Source organism: Chiloscyllium plagiosum, unplaced genomic scaffold, assembly GCF_037043375.1.
Source record: "Chiloscyllium plagiosum isolate Xiang-an unplaced genomic scaffold, Cpla_swu_hap1 HiC_scaffold_34, whole genome shotgun sequence".
Taxonomy (NCBI): Eukaryota; Metazoa; Chordata; class Chondrichthyes; order Orectolobiformes; family Hemiscylliidae; genus Chiloscyllium; species Chiloscyllium plagiosum.
In genome coordinates this window covers 35,387,389-35,407,914 of record NW_028270172.1, presented here as the reverse complement: position 1 = coordinate 35,407,914, position 20,526 = coordinate 35,387,389, and the positions used below count along the sequence as shown (strand labels likewise).

The 20,526-nt window shown below is 40.3% G+C and overlaps 1 protein-coding gene and 1 non-coding gene across 2 annotated transcripts; one reads left to right on the top strand and one right to left on the bottom strand.

Moving 5' to 3' along the window:
- Window positions 1-1,041: 1,041 nt before the first annotated feature.
- Window positions 1,042-17,901, top strand: gmnn (geminin DNA replication inhibitor). The gene is made up of 7 exons (XM_043719186.2): window positions 1,042-1,195; window positions 3,955-4,019; window positions 9,312-9,416; window positions 14,613-14,772; window positions 14,880-14,962; window positions 15,057-15,167; window positions 17,427-17,901. Exons 2-7 carry the CDS (start codon window positions 3,963-3,965, stop codon window positions 17,550-17,552), a joined length of 642 nt encoding a protein of 213 aa, XP_043575121.2. The 5' UTR covers window positions 1,042-1,195; window positions 3,955-3,962; the 3' UTR covers window positions 17,553-17,901.
- On the bottom strand, window positions 6,678-6,751 carry trnat-agu (transfer RNA threonine (anticodon AGU)). The gene has a single exon. It is a non-coding gene; the product is annotated as a tRNA-Thr (tRNA).
- Window positions 17,902-20,526: the final 2,625 nt, after the last annotated feature.

Genomic DNA, 20,526 nt, shown 5'->3' with positions numbered 1-20,526 from the left:
TTCTCTAAGCTATATTAATCCTTTAGGCTAGTGATACACGCAAATACAAGCCATTTTGGAGGCATTGAGAACAGTAGTGGTTTTAGAACATGTCATTTTTATACTACCACTGTCGTTCAGAAAGGAAAAAAAATTGTCTTGCATTCAACCATTTTACTGTCGGTTAAAGCAGCTGAGGCTTGATAACGTTTGGGGAGAGGACTATAGTCAACCAAACATTTCAAAAGGGAAGGAGTCTGCATTTAGAGGGACTTCGCAATTAAATATTCAATGCTGCTGGTGTTTCGGAACTTATTGTGGAAAAACAGCCGAACGAAGTTTTGCTGCGGGTGGAATTGGGAAGGAAAGATCTGGTGTTCTTATCGTATTTCCATTATTTCTTCATGAAACTCCCAGCCGCTTTCCAGCCGATGAATTATTTTCCCTAAAAAAATAGAACATACTATTGTAGAAATAGGATGCTTCAGGATGAGGTAGAAAAATATCTATGTGGTTGACGGGTTATGAAGATTATTGAGGGACAGTGAGTAACGAGTATGATGGAGTTCAGGAATTTTGAGGTAGTAAAACTGGACGTTTTCAGTCATCAAGTAACCAAAATGAAATTCGGACGAAACTGTTTTACCCGAGTATAACAAGAATATGGAACTTACTGCCACGAGGCAGTTGAAGAAAACTTGAGGGGAGGCTAGACAAGCGCATTAGAGAAGAGGGTTGTATTGATAAACCTTAAATAAGAATTAATGTCCCGATTTTGCACTATATTTTCCATATGACGTCCCTTTTGTCACTTTCACCGCAAAGTTCCATGAAATCTGGTTGGGATGGGGAGTCACGTGACATGACGGCGGCACTCCCGCCCAGTCGCCCCCTTCCATCGACGAGTCAACCTTAAATGTTTTAATAACACACGATTTAGGTAACACAACGCTGTTTATTTTCCTGATTTTTGGGGGGCGTAAAAAAAATTATTTTGTGTTGTGGACGCAGCGCACCCAGAAAGCCTTTCGCGTCGCCCGCCCCTGTCACGTGACGCAGGGATTTATTTTAACCTCGAGCCAAAGGCGGCAAAAAAATACCCGGAGGAAGAGAGCGCGAGTGTCGGCGGTTGGAGCGTCTGCCTCCCGGAGACGGCTGTGTCTGTGCTGCATACACTCATCTACCCCCTGGGGGGGGAAATTAATACGGACTGGAGGTGAGTCTTCGGCGACTGTTCTTATTAGTAACAACATTGTGTAAACTGAGGTGTGCAGTCCTGTTCTGAGTGGCTCCTGACTCTCTCTTTCAAGGGCCTGTCGGAGCTCACTATAGTACAGTGTGTGAGGCGACTGGGGGGGGGTCTCTCCCAGTATTCCAAGCGGAGTAGGAAGAAGAAAGCATCCACATTCTGAATCCTGGATAGTAGTCTGCCAGTACTTTTAATTTTCATTCAGGTGTACTGGTTCTTGCTGATGTGGCTTCTCATGGTATTTGGGGTGGGGGTGACTCATTATCAGTTAACTATTCCTGACTGTAAGTTCGCTGTTTTGTCCCTCCTTGAGTACCCACCAGTAGCCGGCAGCTAGAGGTGAGGCGGGGGAAGTCTTCTAATTCGTGGTTATATATCAGGTTAGCCAAGAGTATTCCAAGGCAAGCTGCTGTCCTCGTGAATGTAGTGAATTACTGTAAAATAGATCTGTGTATCCACAAATGATTGGAATCAGGTTGAAAAAATACTCCTATGGGGATGTTAGTTATTGTAGCTGAAAGAAACACTTAATCTGTTTCCATACATCACTCTGCTGAATCTCCTTCCTTTTTGTAAAATGGTTTGCATATATAATGGTGCACATGTGCACTGGCTTGTGAAATAATATGAAATGTCAACCCTTAAGAGTGCATGTTCTGAGACCAACGCTAGTTTGTTTTTATGTGGGTTGGGGAAGAAGCATTAATGTGCTCTCAGCTTATTGGCATGTAGCAAACTTGCCAGTTGAGGGCTAATAGTCTTTTCTTCTTGATCTCTATATTTTTAAAGTGGGTTCTTTCACCTAAATATTCCATGGGAGATAGGTGAAATTAAATATTTTGTGCAGACTCTGGCATATGATTAGTATAAAACATTTCAATACAGACTTATTTTTAAAAACAAACTTGAGCCATCTTTCTAAATGTTCAACCTCTGGAAGGTGGAGGTTTTTAGGACTGCTTGATGAGCAGATCAACTCAGTAGTGTGGGGACAAAGCTGCTCTTATTCTGGCTAAACATTGATCTCTGCGTCAATGCTTAATTTCTATGACCTGTGTAGCATTTCAGCTTTTGTCAGCCTTTTTAGTAGGCACTGTGTGAAAAGCTGAGTAATTAGTGTCAAATTGCAGTACATTAGATCCGGGCTCTAAACTTAGTGATTGCCACCTGGTACAAGATTGCCTGAAGCAATTTTGTGACCCTTCTGTTCATTATCTTTGGCTGAGTTCAAACCCAAGTCTTTACGGTGGTGTTCCAGTCCACTGGAGTATCCTTTAAGATGGTGCATTGAACCTATAAACTTTGGAGATGATTGCATAGAGTGCTTGGAATAAGGGCCATTCATCAATTTCAAACCTTACTTGTTTTTCTAGACCTGTGTTCTTGGCACAGAAAAGCCACTGATTAATTGGTACATTGTCTATCAGCATAGTTTGTGGAACTGAAATAAGCGCATCTTTTCCATTGCTTAGTTTTAGAAAATTGGCTTTCCATATTTGTAATCATTGCATTCTTGTTGGTTTCATGGTGTATGATTTTTTAAATTCATTTGTGTTTTCCTACAGTTACATTTCAGACTTTACAGTTGACTTATCAGAGCCTCTTTTGATAGTTAGCTAGCATAATGTGTCCAAGATGAGAAAACTGGTTGAAGTGTGCTTTTTAATATCAAGGATATACTTGATATAATAGTGTCATAGAAACAAAAGGCTTTGTTACAAAGCAGGAGCTTTGAATTTCACTTTGCAAATCTTGCCTTGAAATTCTCAAACAAATCATTTTTTGGGTTTCTCATCAAATCATATCAAATGACAACCATGTCTTATTAGTGCATTTGGCTTTAGGTTAGAAGTTTCAGTTCATATCCTATTTTAGGACATGATCCTATTCCATCACCAGATCTACGATGACCATATTGAGATGTTAAATTCAAATTCCTGCCTAACCAGAATCTTTTGCTCCCTTGCTTGACAAAAAAAACCTAATCTGTTTTTGATTTTAAAGATATTCAAGGGCTCCCTTACTGAAAAGGCAGCAGCTGGAGAGAACTAAAGGTTTATTTTTTTTTTAAAAACTGCCTTATCTCTGTTTTAAATGGATGATCCTGATTTTAAAACAGTTTTAGATTCTCCCATTAAAAGGAAATTTCTTCACCAGTCTCATTTATTCTGCCAAGACGATTTAGGATCTTGTTTCAATAAAGTCATCTCAACTACTAAACTCCAGAGCATGTAAGCCAATGCAATTGTTCCTCATAAGACAACTTCTCATCCTAGATGTTGGTTTACTAAAACTTCTGACCTGCTTCTAGCATATTTCCTGCTTTCTTAAATAAGGTGATCAATATTGTGCGCTGTACTCCTGATGCAGTATTACTGGTGTCCTCCGTAACGGAGGCACAACTTCCCTACGTTTGCATTCAATTTCCCTGTGATAAACGATAACATTTTATTAGCTTTCCTAGTTACTACTTGCTCTACTTGGAAAATAACCTGTGATGTATGCAAGAGGGCATTCAGATCCCTCTGCATTATCAGAGTTACGATGATACAAAACCTGTAGGAAGGCCAGCCATCTCTTTTGTACTGTTTGTCAATGGAGTATGTCTTTTTAAAAAATAATCAAAAGCATTTGCACATTTCTGGACTGTTTTAAAAGTTGCTGTTTTTGCCCGAGTTGCTTAAACTTGTTTTGTCTATCTTCCCCTCACCCCATCCCACCTCCAGTTTTAACAATGACCACCAATACGAAGCACACACTTGATGTCAATAAACGTACTCAAACCATAAAGGTAAGTCAAAAATTGAGGACAGTAACAATGTATTTTAAAGGATCTACATAGATTCCAAGAAGACAGTCTGGTTTCTGGAAATGGGCATTATGAAAATGCACACTTGTGTGTTTGAATAGCAAACCAATATACAGTGAATGTGAGTAATGAGCTTCATTTTAATTCGCCTGACATTCTTCCATTAGTTAAATTTAGACCTGCAATGAAGGGTTGAAATTCAATGTAATCTCTTCAAAGGTCAATCTAGCATAACATGTATAAAACTTAAAAAATATGTACTACTTCAAGGTTATTGTACTCGAGGTACTGTTTTATAAGTGATGGTTAACTGCTGAGACAGCATTTGTTGGCACATGTTCACTTTGAGAGAAATAACTAATCTGCACGGTTTAATCTTTAATGATGTCTGTAATCTATTGTGTAGCACTTTCCCACGCTTGGTAAGGTGTGTTCAGCACAGGAGTCACAATCTGTAGTGAAACAACTTTACCGTGGGAATTCTATTGCTACACGTATACAGTACAGGATAAATTATTTTCCCACGCTTGCAGTGTAATGCATGAATACAACTTGCATCAATCCTAATCATGCCTTTAATCTACCTTTGTTAGTTTTTTTTAATGGTGGAAGTTTAATTAATCATTAGGGAAAATTAATGGATTCCAACTTCAATAAATAAAAGCCGTTTGTACTAGGGTCAAGTAAAGTGATAAACTCAGCCCTGCAATCCAGACCAAAATAGCTTAGTAGGCTCTATTCAAGTGTTAGGGTTAATGTGCTGCAGTGTTTGCCTTGGACCAGTGAAATCAGGTTTTCTACTCTGCTGATGTGAAGACTACTGAATGGCCTGGACCGAGTGGACATTGGGAAGGTGTTTCCATTTGCAGGAGAGACTAGGACCAAGGGCACAGCTTTAGAGTAAAGGAAAGATCCTTTAGAACAAATGAGGAGAAACATCTACAGCCAGTATGGTGAATCTATGGAATTCACTGCCACAGAAGGCTGTAGAGGCCAGGTCACTGAGTATATTTAAGATGCGGTAAATAGGTTTTTGATTGTCAAGGGGATGAAAGGTTATGGAGAGAAAGCGGGAGAATGATTTTGAGAAAAGTATCAAGCCATGATTGAATGGCAGAGCAGACTCGATGGACTGAATGGCCTAATTTCAGCTGTTAGGTCTAATGGTCTAAGATTATTTTAATATAACTTACACTGGGGTTTGTGAAATTTAGCTAGTTGAGTGGAGGATTTTATTTTAAAACCATTTGGAACTGTGATGCAATGGGGCATTAAATATACAAGTGAAAATAACGTGGACGAAATGATGTAGGGTAGGAGGAGACTTGTGACGCAGATGGATCTGTTGGGCCAAATGGCTTAGTCGTGCACTTTAGTTGCAGTGTATGACCGTGTAAAGTAGAAGACCAATCTCTATCATTTTATGGTGAGTGTTTGGTTTAAAATGATAGAACTAATTGTAGTTTCGATTTTGTGAAGTGTTTGGTTTGTTAGTAGTGATGCACTTCACGTAGAATTGTATGACCTGGGTTTTCATCCCCCTCAAGTTCTCTGTTCAAATGTAGGCTCAGTGCAGTGGCACAATACCCACGTGAGTAGGGCAAGTAAGCAAGACCCAAATCCACTTCACCTGGTATGTGGATTAAAGTCCTGCTGTTGCCATTAATTTGATTCACATTGAGCTTGCCAGCTTCACAAGGGATCAAAGTTGTTATGGCTGCATGCACTTTTTTTGATTTGTATATTGTAGTCTGAAACTGAATAGCAATGATGTCCCGTTTCTTTTTGTTACATGGCTGACTGGGAATCTCTTCAGTCAGCCACGTAACAAAAAGAAACTGGACATCTTTGCTGTTCACAGTTGGCACAGTGGCTCAGTGATTAACTCTGCTGCCTCACAGCACCAAGATCCAAGTTCAATTCACGCCTTGGTTCATTGAGTGGATTTAGAGTCATAGAGATGTACAGCACAGAAACAGACCCTTCAGTCCAACCTAACCCAATCTAGTCCCACCTGCCAGCACCTGGCCCGTATCCCTCCAAACGCTTCCTATTCATATACCCATCCAAATGCTGTCTAAATGTTGCAATTGTACTAGCCTCCACCACTTCCGGGTGCTCCAGCTTCCTCCAGTCCAAAGGTTTGCAGGCTAGGTGGGTTAGCCATGGGAAATGAGGGTTACAGGGATAGGATAAGGGATGTGGGTGAGGGCAGAATGCTCTTCAGAGCGTCTGTGTGGACTTGATGGGCTGAAAGGCCTGCTTCCACACTGTAGGGATTCTATGAACTCACCAATGATACATGTAGAAAGGGTTTACAAATTGATAAGATTAGATTATTAGATTACATTACAGTGTGGAAACAGGCCCTTCGGCCCAACAAGTCCACACCGACCCGCACCCCTATATTTACCCATTGCCTAACACTATGGGCAATTTAACATGGTCAATTCACCTGACCTGCACATCTTTGGATTGTGGGAGGAAACCGGAGCACCCGGAGGAAACCCACACAGACACGGGGAGAATGTGCAAATTCCACACAGTTAGTCGCCTGAGGCAGGAATTGAACCTGGGTCTCCGGCGCTGTGAAGCAGCAGTGCTAACCACTGTGCCACCGTGCTGCCCAGAATGAAACCTAGGCACCGCTGGGATTCGAACCCAGGATCTCCTGTTTACTAGACAGGCGCTTTAACCAACTAAGCCACGGCGCCACGATAGCACAACTTGCCATCCAGTTCTAGAGTCTTGTTTGAAACTGATTCTTTTGGCCCAGAGGCAGGGATATTATACCACAAAATCTCTGGTTAGATTAGTGATACTAATTGCTTTTGGACTATTTTAAATGAATATTTGGTACATCTTGTAACTTAATTGTGAAGTTAGTTTAGTATTTGAAAACTTAACTTTTTTGTTTTTTGTTAAGCAGGGTACTTGGATGTACATAATATCATTGGTGAACATTAAAGCATATTGTGGTATTTTAAACTAGATAGTGTCACAGTTTGGTGCCCTGCTCCTAAGCATTTACAGGAGTAAGACCAGACCAAGTTTGAAAAATAGTATTGTTACATGCCTGTTTACTTCCTATTTATTCTGTTCCTTTCCCACATGCTGTAACTTGGGCATTTACAGAACGGAAGGTCGTCATTTGGTCCATGAGATGTTTGAACACATTTATCACATTTTTCAGCTTTTGGCCCATTGTCCTGGAGGTCATGACAGTGCAAGTGAATATCTAAATCTGCTTAAATGTTATGAGTTTCTCATTCAACCACCTTTTCAGTCAGTGAGTGCCTGGCTCTCACCATCAGCTGGGTGAAAACATTCTTGCGTTCTTTAAAAGCCGCCTCCTCTCTAAGTCTATGCCCCTTGATTATTGACACCCCTACTAATGAAAAAAGTGCTGACTCTGCATGTCATAATTTTGTATACTTCTGTCAAATCTTCCCTCCACCTTTGCTGCTCCAAAGAAAACAACATCAACCTGTCCAAACTTTGCTCAGTTCAACCCCTCCAACATCCTGGTAAATCCTGCACCCTCCTCTGTGGTGCAGTCACATCTTTCCCACAGTATGACCAGAACTGCATGCATTACTCTAGATGTGGCCTCGCCAGTATTTTCTTCAGTTCCAGCATAACCTCTTTGCCTTTTGTATTCTGTTTGTGTTATTAAAGGCAAGTATTCTACATGCCACCTTATCTCTCTTCTCTATTACCTTCAGCAGTCTGTGGATAAGTGCATCAAGATCTTCTAATCTCCACTACAGGGTCCTACCATTCATAGTAACTTTTCTGCCTTGTTGGCCTTCCCCCAAGTGCAATACCCCTCTTTTTGGTTCAAATTGCATTTGACGCTGCTTCGCCCAACTGACTGGACCATTGATAACCTCACTATTTGCCACTACCAATTTTGCATCATCAATGAATTTCAGATCATAATCCCACATGTTTAAGTCCATTTTGTACACCACAAATAGCATGGTCTCACGGGCAGGAAGCAAAAGGTGATGGTAGAGGGATGCATGTATAACTGGGAGTCTATTTCAGGGTTTCTGCAGACTCGGCCAGTTTTGGATCCAATGTGCCACGCTGCCTTGGATCCCATCAGTTCTTTCTTTTTTGACCAGTCTGCCCTGAGAGCTGTTATCAAAAACCTTGGTAAAGCACATGTGCCCTCCAATCCTGGTTGCCTCAAAAAAAAATCAAATTTGTAAAATATGACTGACCGTCCCTGATTAATCCATAGCTCTACAAGTGCAGATATAATCTGTCTCAGCAATTTTTTTTAAACTTTACCATCACAAACTGACTTAATTTCCTGGAATATTCTCTTCGTGATCAACCTCATGAATGTGATGGTCATCTTAAATCCATTGAGGAACTTGAGATATTTTCTACTCCTTGGATGGAGTAAGGTAGATACAATTAATGGATTTTAGGGGGATATGGATAACTACTGAATGGAGAAAAGAAATAAGATGTAAAGGTGGTGTTGGATAAAGTAGGTTTGGAGCAAGCCTGTGTGGAACTTAATATCAGCATTGATCATTGAGGCTGATAGTCTGTTCTGCTATGTACTTGATGTGCTGATACTTTCTTTAAACTCAGCCTCTTTGGATTGTTATGACCACCTTGGAGGCAGGTGGGATTTGTCAAAGTAGTAGGGACACTGCCACTGCCATGACCTCAATTGATGTGCTGATTTTCATTACAATCTTGGCATAGTACAAAGGTGCTGCCCTGTTTGCTTACTAACTACAGATTATCTTAAATATGCTAACAGGTTCAGTTGTTGCGTCCATTCACAGGTTGATTTGTACACCAGTTGGAACACCATGCAGGCCGATATAGTCATTCAAAGTACAAGAAATGTTTGTGTTGGTTTTTAAAATTTATATTCCCGAATGAGGGTGGATATAAGTTGTTCCTAAATTGGGAATTCCCTGTATGGGCTCTGTAGATATGAACCCTTTGCAGTACAGTAGGTATAAGTTTCTTTGTTGAAATATTAAGTAATTTTAGCAGAAACTAAGTGGGATTTTTGGTGTTTCATTTTTTTCCCCCTTCATTTCCACTGTGAACAAGGAATTTGTGGTTGTCCGGCTGCTGTGGCTCCTGTAACATGAGCCTTTCAAATGATTCTAAGTAGGAAAAAATGTACAATTAAACGTAACTTCATTTGAGTCCTGCAAATGTTCTGTGATATAGACTTTTGAATAGTCTTCAAACTTAAATGTTAATATTTTTAATTTCCTTCTCCTCTCCATTCAGAGTTTCTTTACTAGCGGAGCTGCAAGTAACACAACGGTGAGGCGAACTTTACAAGTGATTCAGCCGCTTGCTACTTCAGATCAACTTGTTGGCAGGCTAAATGAGGTAAGTGATATGTAAATTTCTGCTGTTTAGGTTAATTGTTTAGCTGGAATACAAAACTGCTAATTATCGTTTCTTTAAATTAGAGTTGCACAGATCAAAAGGGCTGGCATGCAATAAGCTGAAATATTAATAATTTAGTTTGCATAGTGTACAAATGCAAAATAATTTCATTATTTTCATCACAGTACCACTTTTACGTTTTAAAAAATTCTTCAATTTCTGTACAACCTTCAAGCTACTGATTCATGTTAGATATACCTCAACTGCCAGTGACTTTGCAGTACCTATAGTACTGATTGAGCATAGCTAGGCTCAAAGAACAAAGAAAATTACTGCATAGGAACAGGGCCTTTGCTGCTGCAAGCCTGTGCTGATCCAGATTCTCTGTGTAAACCTGTTGCCTATTTTCCAAGGATCTGTATCCCTCTGCTGCCTGCCCATTCATGTACCTATCTAGATACAGCTCAAATGATGCTATCGTGCTTGCCTCTCCCACCTGCACAGGCAACGTGTTCCAGCTACCCACCACCCTCTGCGTAAAGAACTTTCTCCGTATATTTCTCTCAAACTTTTTCCCTCTCACCTTGAACTCATGACTCCTAGTAATTGAGGGGGAAGCTTCTTGCTATCCACCCTGTCGATACGTCATGATTTTGTAGACCTCAATAAGGTACCCCCTGAACCTCTGTCTTTCTAATGAAAATAATCCTAATCTACTCCACCCCTCTTTATAGTGTCTTCCATACCAGGCAATATCCTGGCGAAACTCCTCTGCACCCTCTCCAAATGTGGCTGAACCAAGTTACGATTGTATAGGAACATGACCTACCAACTCTTGTACTCAATACCCCGTCTGAAGGATAATATGCTGTGCCTTCTTGACCACTCTATCGACCTGCAGTGCAGCCTTCAGGGTACAATGGACCTGAACACCAGATCTCTGTACATAAATTTTCCCCAGGATGTTTCCATTTACATATAGTTCGCTCCAGAATTTGATCTTCCAAAATGCATCACCTCCCACTTGCCCAGATTGAATTCCCATCTGCTATTTCTCCCCCAACTCTCCATTCTATGTTCTGCTGCATTCTCTTAACAGTCTCCTTCACGATCTACTACTCCATCAATCTTTGTGTAATCTGCAAACTTGCTAATCAGACCACCTACACCTTCCTCGCGATCATTTATGTATATTGTAAACAAGTGGTCCTAGCGCAGATCCCTGTGGAACACCCCTGGTCATATTTCTCCATTTTAAGAAACTCCCTTCCACTACTGCGGTCTCCTGTTGCCCAGCCAGTTCTCTATCCATCTAGCTAGGATGCCCTGGACCACATGCGACTTCACTTCCTCAGTCAGCCTACCTTGGGAACCTTGTCAAACTCCTTCCATGTATGTGACATCTATAGCTCTCCCTCATCAATCAACTTTGTCACTTCGTCGAAGAATTGTATCAAGTTGGTAGGCTATGACCTTTCCTGCTCAAAACAATCTGTCCATCACTGTATGCCCATTTTCTTCCCAATGTAAATAGATCCTATCCTTTAGTATGTTCTTCAGCAGCTTGCTTATCACTGACATTATGTTCACTGGTCTATAATTACCTGGATTGTCTTTGTCCCCTTGTTTAAGAAGGATAGCACCATTAGCAATTCTGCAGTCCCCTGGGACCTCACCTGTGTTCAAGGATGCTGCAAAGATATCTGTTAAGCCCCCAGCTATTTCTCCCCTCGCTTCCCTTGGTAACCTGAGATAGATCCCATCCAGACTTGGTGACTTGTCCGCCTTCATGGCTTTTAGAATACCCAACATTTCCTCTCCTTATGTCAACTTTACCTCTCCTTATGTCAACTTTACCTAGAGTATTCAAAAATCTATCCCTAATCTCAACATCCGTAATGCCCTTCTCCTCAGTGAATACTGACTAAGTACTCATTAAGAATCTCACCCACTTTCTGACTCTACGTACAACTTTCTTCCTTTGCCCTTGAGTGGGCCAACACTTTCTCTAGTTACCCTCTTGCTCCTTGTATATGAATAAAAGGCTTTGAGATTATCCTGTTTGCTAAAGATATTTCATGACCCCTTTAGTCCTCTTAATTCCCCGTTTCAGATTTGTCCTACTTTCCTGATTATTCTTTCAAAGCTTCGTCTATTTTCAGTCACCTAGACCTTTTATGTATGTGCCCTTTTTCCTCTTAGCTAGTCTCTGTTTTACCTGTCACTCATGGTTCCCTAAGCTTTTGCAATTTCTATCCCTTATTTTCACAGGGACATGTCTGTCCTGCACTCTAAACTCTCTTTAAACGCCTCCCACATATCTAATGTGGTTTTAACGTAAAACGGCTTCTCCCAGTCCACATTCCCCAGCTCCTGCCAAATGTCGCTATAGTTGTCCCCAACCCCCAATTTAGCACCCTTCCTTTAGGACCACTCTTGTCTTTGTCCATGAGTATTCTGAAACTTTAGTGTAGTGATCACCGACTGAAGTAATCCCCTACTGAAACTTCACCCAGCTGGCTGGTCTCATTCCCCAACGCCAGGTCCACTTTGGCCCCTTCCGGAGTTGGACTATTTACACACTGATCTATAAAACCCTTCTGGATGCTCCTTTTGGTGGCTGCTGCCTCACAGCACCAGGGTCCCAGGTTCAACTCCAGCTTCGGGTGACTGTCTGTGTGGAGTTTGCACATTCTCCCAGTGTCTGAGCGGGTTTCCTCCCACAGTCCAAAGATATGCAGGTTAGGTGAATTGGCCATGCTAAATTGCCCATAACGTTAGGCACACCAGTCAGAGGGAAGTGAGTCTGGGTGGGTTGCTCTTCGGAGGGTCGGTGTGGACTGGTTGGGCCCAGGGGCCTGTTTCCACACTGTAGGGAATCTAATCTAATCTAAACCTCTAACCGTAAGTAAATCGCAGTCAATGTTGGGAAAATTAAAATCTCCCATCATCACCCCCCTGTTGCTTCTACATCTTTCCATAATCTGTCTACTTTTGTACTTCTATCTCATACTTGTTGGACGGCCTGTACTACAACTCCAACGTTGTTACCCCACCCTTCCTATTTCTGAGCTGTGCCCATATTGCCTCACTACTTAAATCCTCCCTAGTGGCCTCCTTCAGCACAGCTCTGATATCCTCTGACCAGTAATGCCACCACCTCTGTCTCATCTGAAGCATTGACATCCAAGGATATTTAGTTGTCAATCTTGCCTTTCCCTCAATCAAGTCTCAGTAATAGCAATAATGGTGGCTCAGTGGTTAGCAATGCTGCCTCACAGCGCCAGGGACCTGGGCTCGATTTCTGCCTCGGGTGATTGTGCAAACTCCACACAGACGGTCTCCCTGTGTCTGCGTGGGTTTCCTCTGGGTGCTCTGGCTTCCTCCCACAATCCAAAGATGTGCAGGTCAGATGAATTGACCGTGCTAAATTGCCCATGGTGTTAAGTGCATTAGTCAGAGGAAAATGTAGAAGAATGGGTCTGGGTGGGTTACAGTTTGGATGGTCAGTATGGACCTACTGGGCCAAATGGCCCATGTCCACACTGTAGGTAATCTAATCATACTCTCAGGTACTAATCTATACCCTAAGTTCATCTGCCTTGCCTCGTACACTTCTCGCATTAAAACAAATGCATGTCAGACCACCTGTCCCTTTGCCTTCTGGATCTGCTCCCTGCCTACTCTTCCCATTAGTCACGCTGTCTTCGTTATTTAGTTCCTTACGGGCTTTAGTTTCTACGTCTTTACTGTCCACAAACGCCATTTCCTCAGTAACTCCATCTTGAAGGGTGTCACAGGCTGATGAGGTATGTGACTGGCTTTAACATTAAATGGGGTTTAAAGCTCTTTGCAATGCTTTGCAAAACTTTTGTCCATCGTAAGACCCTAGCTGTAGGATTGAAAATTGTCGAAGCCAAGTCGGAACAACAGTACCACAATAAACTTTGCTAGTGTACTCAATGTTAAAACAGCAATATTAAACCAGGAGTATTCTGAAACTGTTGCAATCTCCATTAAAATGAAACCTTGCAGCATTTGCAAAAACCTTGCTACTGTAAGTAAACGTATTAGCAGAGGGCCAGTGCCCTTTTAAGGAACATGGAATGAATGCTGTTGCAAAATCTGGTTGAGTAGTTGATAATCCACGTTTCATTTGTGACATAAAGGGCAGATTTGTTTGCATCAAATCTCAATATCCATATGCTAAATGCAGATTCTTGCAAGTGATTACTGGCTATAGGATGTCAGGCTGGTCAGTCTTTATGTCAAAACATATTTCTGTTGGAGATACTCTGGAAAATGTTTTTCTAAATTTTGAGCCTGTAAAATTTTAATGAAGGGCTTTATTTCAGTTGCATACAAATCCAGCCGTTCAGGCTGAAATTGAAAGTTAATGTCCAGACATCCTTGATAGCCAGTAAGTGGGACAGTTTTCAATGTCATTTTCAGAGAAATTAAAAAACTAGCAGAACGGACTGAGTTCACCACCCTTCCCACTTTCTGGAATGCACTTTTTTCTTTGAAAATGCTTTATACCTTGGGAGTCAGAACCTCACCCCAACTTATATTAGCTGACCCTCCCTGGAGATTTGATTTATTATTGTCACATGTACCTAGGTATGGTGAAAAGTTTTGTTTTCTGTGCAGTACAGGCAGATCATACTTTAAAAGTACAGAAGGATAATAGAACAGAGCAGCACATAGAATGTTACGGCTGCAGAGAAGGTATAGCAGAATTTAGGTTTAAAAGAGCAGAGTGATTGTAAGATACATAAGAATAAGACCTACTGTAGAGACCTCAGTCACCATGTATTGGTGCCACCTCAAATCTGCTGCGTGCAACAGAGCAAGCTTCTTGAATTGCATGTTGAGATAATTGAGAAGTTCATAGCTTCATTGGTGCCTCAATGTCTCTTGACCAGAGAATTTTATGCCGTTTTGTAAATTGGTCAATTTGCTTGATACTTACATTCTAGGTAAAATTGGCATATAACAGAGGATGAGAACTGTTATCAATATTATGATCCTTTGTCCAAAGATTTTAAGTGTTCAAATTTGGAAATGCTTTATTGCAGTTTTAGTATTTCATTCCTTTTTAAGGATGACTTGTGTCAGTATATTTTACTTGTCTGAATTATTGTTTTGGTAGTAAAAGCACAAGATGTCAAGTAATGGTTTGTATTCTTCTTGCAGTCCTACAAGCACACTCCCAAAAGAAAACACTGGAATGATGATCAACCAAAGAACTGCAAGAAATCGCGCACACAGATTGCTCAAGATAACACAGAATGCAGTGATGAGAATTCAGAAAGTCAAGCCATGACAAAAGAAGCATATCAACTTCTAGTTAAAAGTATACTTACTTAATTTTCCAAAGCTGTTTCAAAATAAATTAAGGTATTAACGTTGTGCAGTCAACTTAAATTCTTATTTAACCAAGTGTTCTGCTAATTTTTATAGCTAATCCAAGTTCCATCTACTGGAAGGAGTTGGCAGAAGAGCGAAGGAAAGCCCTGTTCAAAGTTTTACAAGAAAATGAAAAGGTAGGTACCCTTGTTACCATTGTAGGTTATTTATTTTAAATTAACACTAAACTTGAAAATGTTCGAAATGTGACCTTTTGAACATCCCCTACAGCTGCATAAAGAAATTGAACATAAAGATGAAGACATTTTGAAGTTACAGAAAGAGAACCAGGAGCTTGCAGAGTTAGCAGAGCATGTGCAGTATATGGCTGATCTGATTGAGGTGAGAAGACTTACTGTGTGGTGAAAGTGATGATTTGGTTACTGTTCTTCAGTCTCTCAATGACCCAAATTAACCCTTAATTCATTTTGTTTGTATCTTGTTTTGCCATCCTCGTCATTTTCACCAGAAATTGAAGTTAAATATGGTCACAGTTGAACTTTTAATTTACAACTATTAAACTGCTTTGTTTCTAACTTGAGGTATCATATTTGAAACAACATACAATGGATCTAACTGGATAAAAGCAGGAAGGATATCCCTGATGACTGGGGTCATGGTCTAAGGCTAAGAGGAAGGCCATTTTGGATAGATGAGAAATTTCTTCACTCCAAGCATGGCAAGTCTTTAGAATTCTCTGCCACAGAAAGTGGTTGAGGCCAAAATATTGAATGTTTTCAAGAAGCAGTTAGATGAAGTCTTGGGGCTGCAGGAACCAAAATATATAGGATGAAAAAAGGAACTAAGAAGGATGGCCATACTGACTGGTAGAGGGCAAAGTTGAGGAAAATCCTTTTGAGGGTTGCAAGTCTATGAAGTTCATTTCCCCAGAGAACGATCAAAACAGTCAGATTCATGATTAGCTAGGCATCAGAATACAATAGTTAAGCAGGAAAGAGGATTGTAGCTTCTACTCCAATCAGTCATGACCACCTTCAAATGGTGCAGCAGGTGAGAGAGGCCACTTGGCCGACTGTTTCCCCGAAGTTGCATATTCAACTTCAGTTTTACTTGGGTGTCTTGATGCCGCACCCTGTCAAATGCTGACTTGTCAAAGCAATAAGTTGACTACCTCACTGGAATTTTTTTAAATCTAGTTTGGATCAAGAATTCATGAAATATTAAAGATAGATGGTCCTCATGAAATCCAAACTGAGCATCATTTTGATAGCATTGCAGACCATTCATTTTATCACTTCTGTAAGTTTTTAATTACAAAATTGGGTGATTAGTTGGCTTAGATTTTTCCTGTCTTTTGTGTGGAGTTCTCCATGTCTGAAAGCCAGGATTAAAGCTGTCCAGAAGCAGTTAATTGCAGATTTAGTTATCTCCAGCTCTACAACTAGGTTATTGTTTGGGCCCATTACATTTGCAGTAAGTAAGATCTAAATACTGTGATGCTGGAAATCTGAATCAAACTATGCAGGGGAAACTCAGTACGTCTAGCAGCATCTCTGCAGAGAAAAACAGTGGTAATGTTTTGAGTCTATTATGACTTCAGATTAGAGTATATTTGCATTATTTGGTAAAAAAAGGATACACAGTAAAAAAATTTTAAGACCACATTTTTGAGGATCTCAAGCTGGCCACATACTGAGCTACTGGTTGAAGTTGGCTGCATATCTAGCCTTGTTCTTTGTACTTGTCTTGAACTTGCCATATTTGAAGGTAGGGTATTAATAGAGGTGATTGTTTAATTCTGTTTCTATTTGCAACTATGTTAGGACTGCAGAGTTTTGATCTGGTCTGTTGGGTTTTTTTTGTGATTGTATAGCTCAATCTACAGCATCCCACTTTGTTTTTGAAGTGAGTGTAGTACTGTGTTGTAGCTTTGCCAGATTTGCATTGATCTTTGAGTTACTGAAGCTCATATACTGAAGCTCATATGCAGTCTTCATTGAACTAGTGTTCATCATTACTATCCATCTAAGAGGAAAAAGTGAAGGACATCTTGGGATTACAGGTTGCATCCAGGATTTGAACCCAGGCCCTTTGAACATTAACTGAGTTTTTTGATTAATAGTTTACCAATAATACCACTAGGCCATCATCTGATTGAAGCAGTTCCAGTTTCACAGCAGTTATTAGGTTCATGATCACCATTAGTCATTTTGGTATATTCCTGATTTGAGTTTACTAACTGAATTATCAAACTGTTGTCGTGAACTTGAACATTCACTGCAGACCATTGAATTACTTGTCCAGTAATATATCCAGTCTGTTTTTTGTACTGATTTCATTCCTACACTGAGCATCTTGCATGAATGCACAAACTAATTAATTATATGATGAACTCTAATTATTGAGATTTTTGTGGATGTCCTGGTAAGTCCAGGGTTGTGTACAAATTAAATTTTTGCTTTGAAATGTTAATTGTGCCTGTTCCATTAATTAACTGTCCTAGTTGTCAGCATGTTTCTACAAGTTGCATTACCCCCTTCTTTAATTAGTCTGCAAGCATGATTGATGTATTAAACAGTGCTACTTTAGTTTGGCTAATTTCTTTTATTCTGACTATCATTTCTCTATAATTTCAAACAGAAGCTAACTGCACAGAGTGCTGATGACCAGGAAGCTGTGCCAGAGCAGGAAGTTGAGCCAGAGCAGGCTACAGAAGGAGCACCTCTCGATGAGAATTCTGAGATCGTGTCTGAAAAAGAAGATTAGATATATTATTCTAGACTGCTTTAAAAAGCTGCTGACGCCAAAGGGGAGGGAGACTTATTTCCCCTGCATACAGTGCTGCAAAGAACTGCCAGTTATCTGAACTGCCATCCTGTCTTTAGTACGAGTGGTCTTATGGAATGTTTCATGCATATTTTGATAATTGCATGTTTAAAATATTCCTTTTTGTATAAGGAACTATAATTAGGTAGTCAATAAAATTGATGGACAAGGTTTTGTCTTTTTTTGGCATGTAAATGCATTCCAGGAAGATGTATATTTAAGAATTTATGCTTTTGTTCTCATTTTAGTGTATACACCATTTTGTGTAATAAATTACTACTTAAAAGTTTTTATTTTTCCTTTTGGTATTTGATATTGAATAGTTTTCTATGTGACAGGTTAAAATAGTCATGTTACCTACCATGTAATAAAATCAGTTTCTTCAGTTAAATAGAAACCCATGGCACAGTCAAGTTTCCTACTAATAAATACTTTTTTAAGAAATTGCCTGTCTGGTGAACAATTGTAATGATGATCTGGAGCATAAAAATGGATCCAGCAATTTAAAATTTGTTTGGCTCTGCTGAAAGTTCATTTTATAGGATAAATGCTTTCCAATTAGAAGGAAGCAATTCTATACAGGGCATTCATGTGATAAATGAAACTGCCAGATGCTGAAATGTGCAACGCAAGGCCACTGGAGGAAAATTGATAGTAAAAGTGAATGTGCAAATAGAGTGGGTGGAGAGAAAATTAGGAGTACCCATGAATTGCAAAGATAAGAGCCCATAATGCTCTGGGCAAGGTACTGACCTTGATAGAGGATTGGCTGACTGGCAGAGAGTGGGGAGGAGAAAATTGGCTTTTTTTTTCAGGAGAACAGCCAGTGATGATGGAGTTCCACAGCAGTCAATGTTGGGATCGAAATTATTCATGTTTGTATATTTGGATGAAAGAACTAAGGGTGTTGTTGCCAAGTTTGCAGGTCACACAAAGATAGGTGGAGGGGTAGTAGAGTTGGAAGTGGGGATACTGCAGAAAGTTTAGGACGGGGCAAAGTGGGAAAGTGTAAATTTACTTTTAGAAAGTTTAGAGGCATAGACTATTTACTAAATGGGGGAAGGTTTTGGAAATCTGAAGCACAAAGGAATTTTGGAGCCCCTGGTTCAGGATTCTGTTAAGATTAGCATGTGGTTTCAGTTGGCATTTACAAAGGCAATGCAACATTAGCATTCATTTTAAGGGGTTAGGAATACGTGAACAGTAGTACTGTGAGGTTGTGTAAGAGTGTTTAGGCCGAATTTGGAATATTGTGAGCAGTTTTGGCCCAATATCGGGTTGGGTGTTGAAACACAACAAGACTGATCCTGCGGCTGAAGGGGTTGTGATGAAGAACAGTTGAGGGCCTGGGTCTATACATGAGTTTAGAAGGATGAGGGGGAGATCTGATTTGAAACTTGCATAATAGTGGATGTGTAGATATTTCCACTAGTATGAGATACTGGGACCTGAGGGCACAGCCTCCGAGTGAAGGAGTGACCCTTGAGAACTGAGAAATCTCTTCAGCTACAGGGTAGTGAATCTGGAAATTATTGACTCAAAAGGCTGTGGAGGCCAAGTCATTGAGTGTCTTTAAGACCAAGATAGGTTCTTGATTAGGGGAATCCAGGGTTACTGAGAGAAGACAGAATGAGGTTGAGAATCATGTCAGCTATGATTGAATAGTGGTGCAGACTCTGGGCCAACTACTTCTATATCATGGTGTATGGTCTACAGAAGATTGAATTGATGTATAGTTTCTGTTTTCATTAGATTTCAAACATGTATGCTGTTGTCATTTAAAATTACATTCTGCACACACTGTCATTAAATTAGTACTTTGTGTCAGTTCCCATGAACTTGTTTCTTCTTTCTTAACTTTTTTTTTTTGTCTCCTGTTGTGTAGCAACTTTGAGACTTTTCTGTTGCCATACATAATTTCAACTGTTTTCTGGCCCCAACTACTTGCTGTTCGCTATGCACATCTAATCCATCCACCTCAACACCCTACCAGCCAGTTTCTCTCTTCTACTTCATTGAAAAGAGGCCCTACTCATCCATCAACACGTGCCTTTGGTTTAACTTGTTCTCACTCTAAGCAACTTCAACTCCACTGGTTTCTAAATAAAGAATGGTGCCATGGGTACCTATGTGAATCTGTTATGCAAATCACTGTGGAATGTTCTTTTCCAGTCCTACCTCTATCCTTTTTTTTTCTTTCTAGAACATTGGCTGTATTGTCATCTGCTCTTGAGGTGAACTGTAAAATATTATGGACTTAGTCTCCAATTTTTGTCTTTTCCACTCCTCAATCTGATCTCATCATATGTTTTCATTTCCCTTCCCTGACTTCCCAGTGGGGAAAGAGGAGGACTTGGAGATATTCCTTTATGCACTGTAAGGTGCTAGGACTACATCAAATAAAACCATAAGAAAAGAAAATGTTGTTAAGTGACATCACAGGATAGTTGTAATTTACTTGAGTGGTTGCTGTTAGGAATTGTTTCAATTACAGTAAGTTGGGGGAAAAAGACTATTTCTAAACTAGCACAGGGAAGGAAAGGATCCAATTTGTGAGAGTAAAAATATTCTATTTTCCACTGGTTTTAGGTGAGGGGTTAAAGTAACTAACTTACTATATGTAACCTTCTTAGATATGGTGGGACAGCTCAGCTTAGTCAAGTAGAATGGCATGGATGCTTATTATGACCTGTTAGTGTGTAGGAAGTATCACTGGCTACATAAATTGAGCTGCAGGTTTTGGAACTCACAATGGCTGGAGCCACTAAGTTGCATCTGAGAGATAGAGAACTGTGTAGATAGCACATCCAGACAGATGGCCACTGCATATTGGGGGCAAGCGTGAAGAATGGGTGACTGCCAGCAGGATAAGTGAAATGAGCAGGTAGTGCTGGAGTCCCCAGAGGTTCTGCTC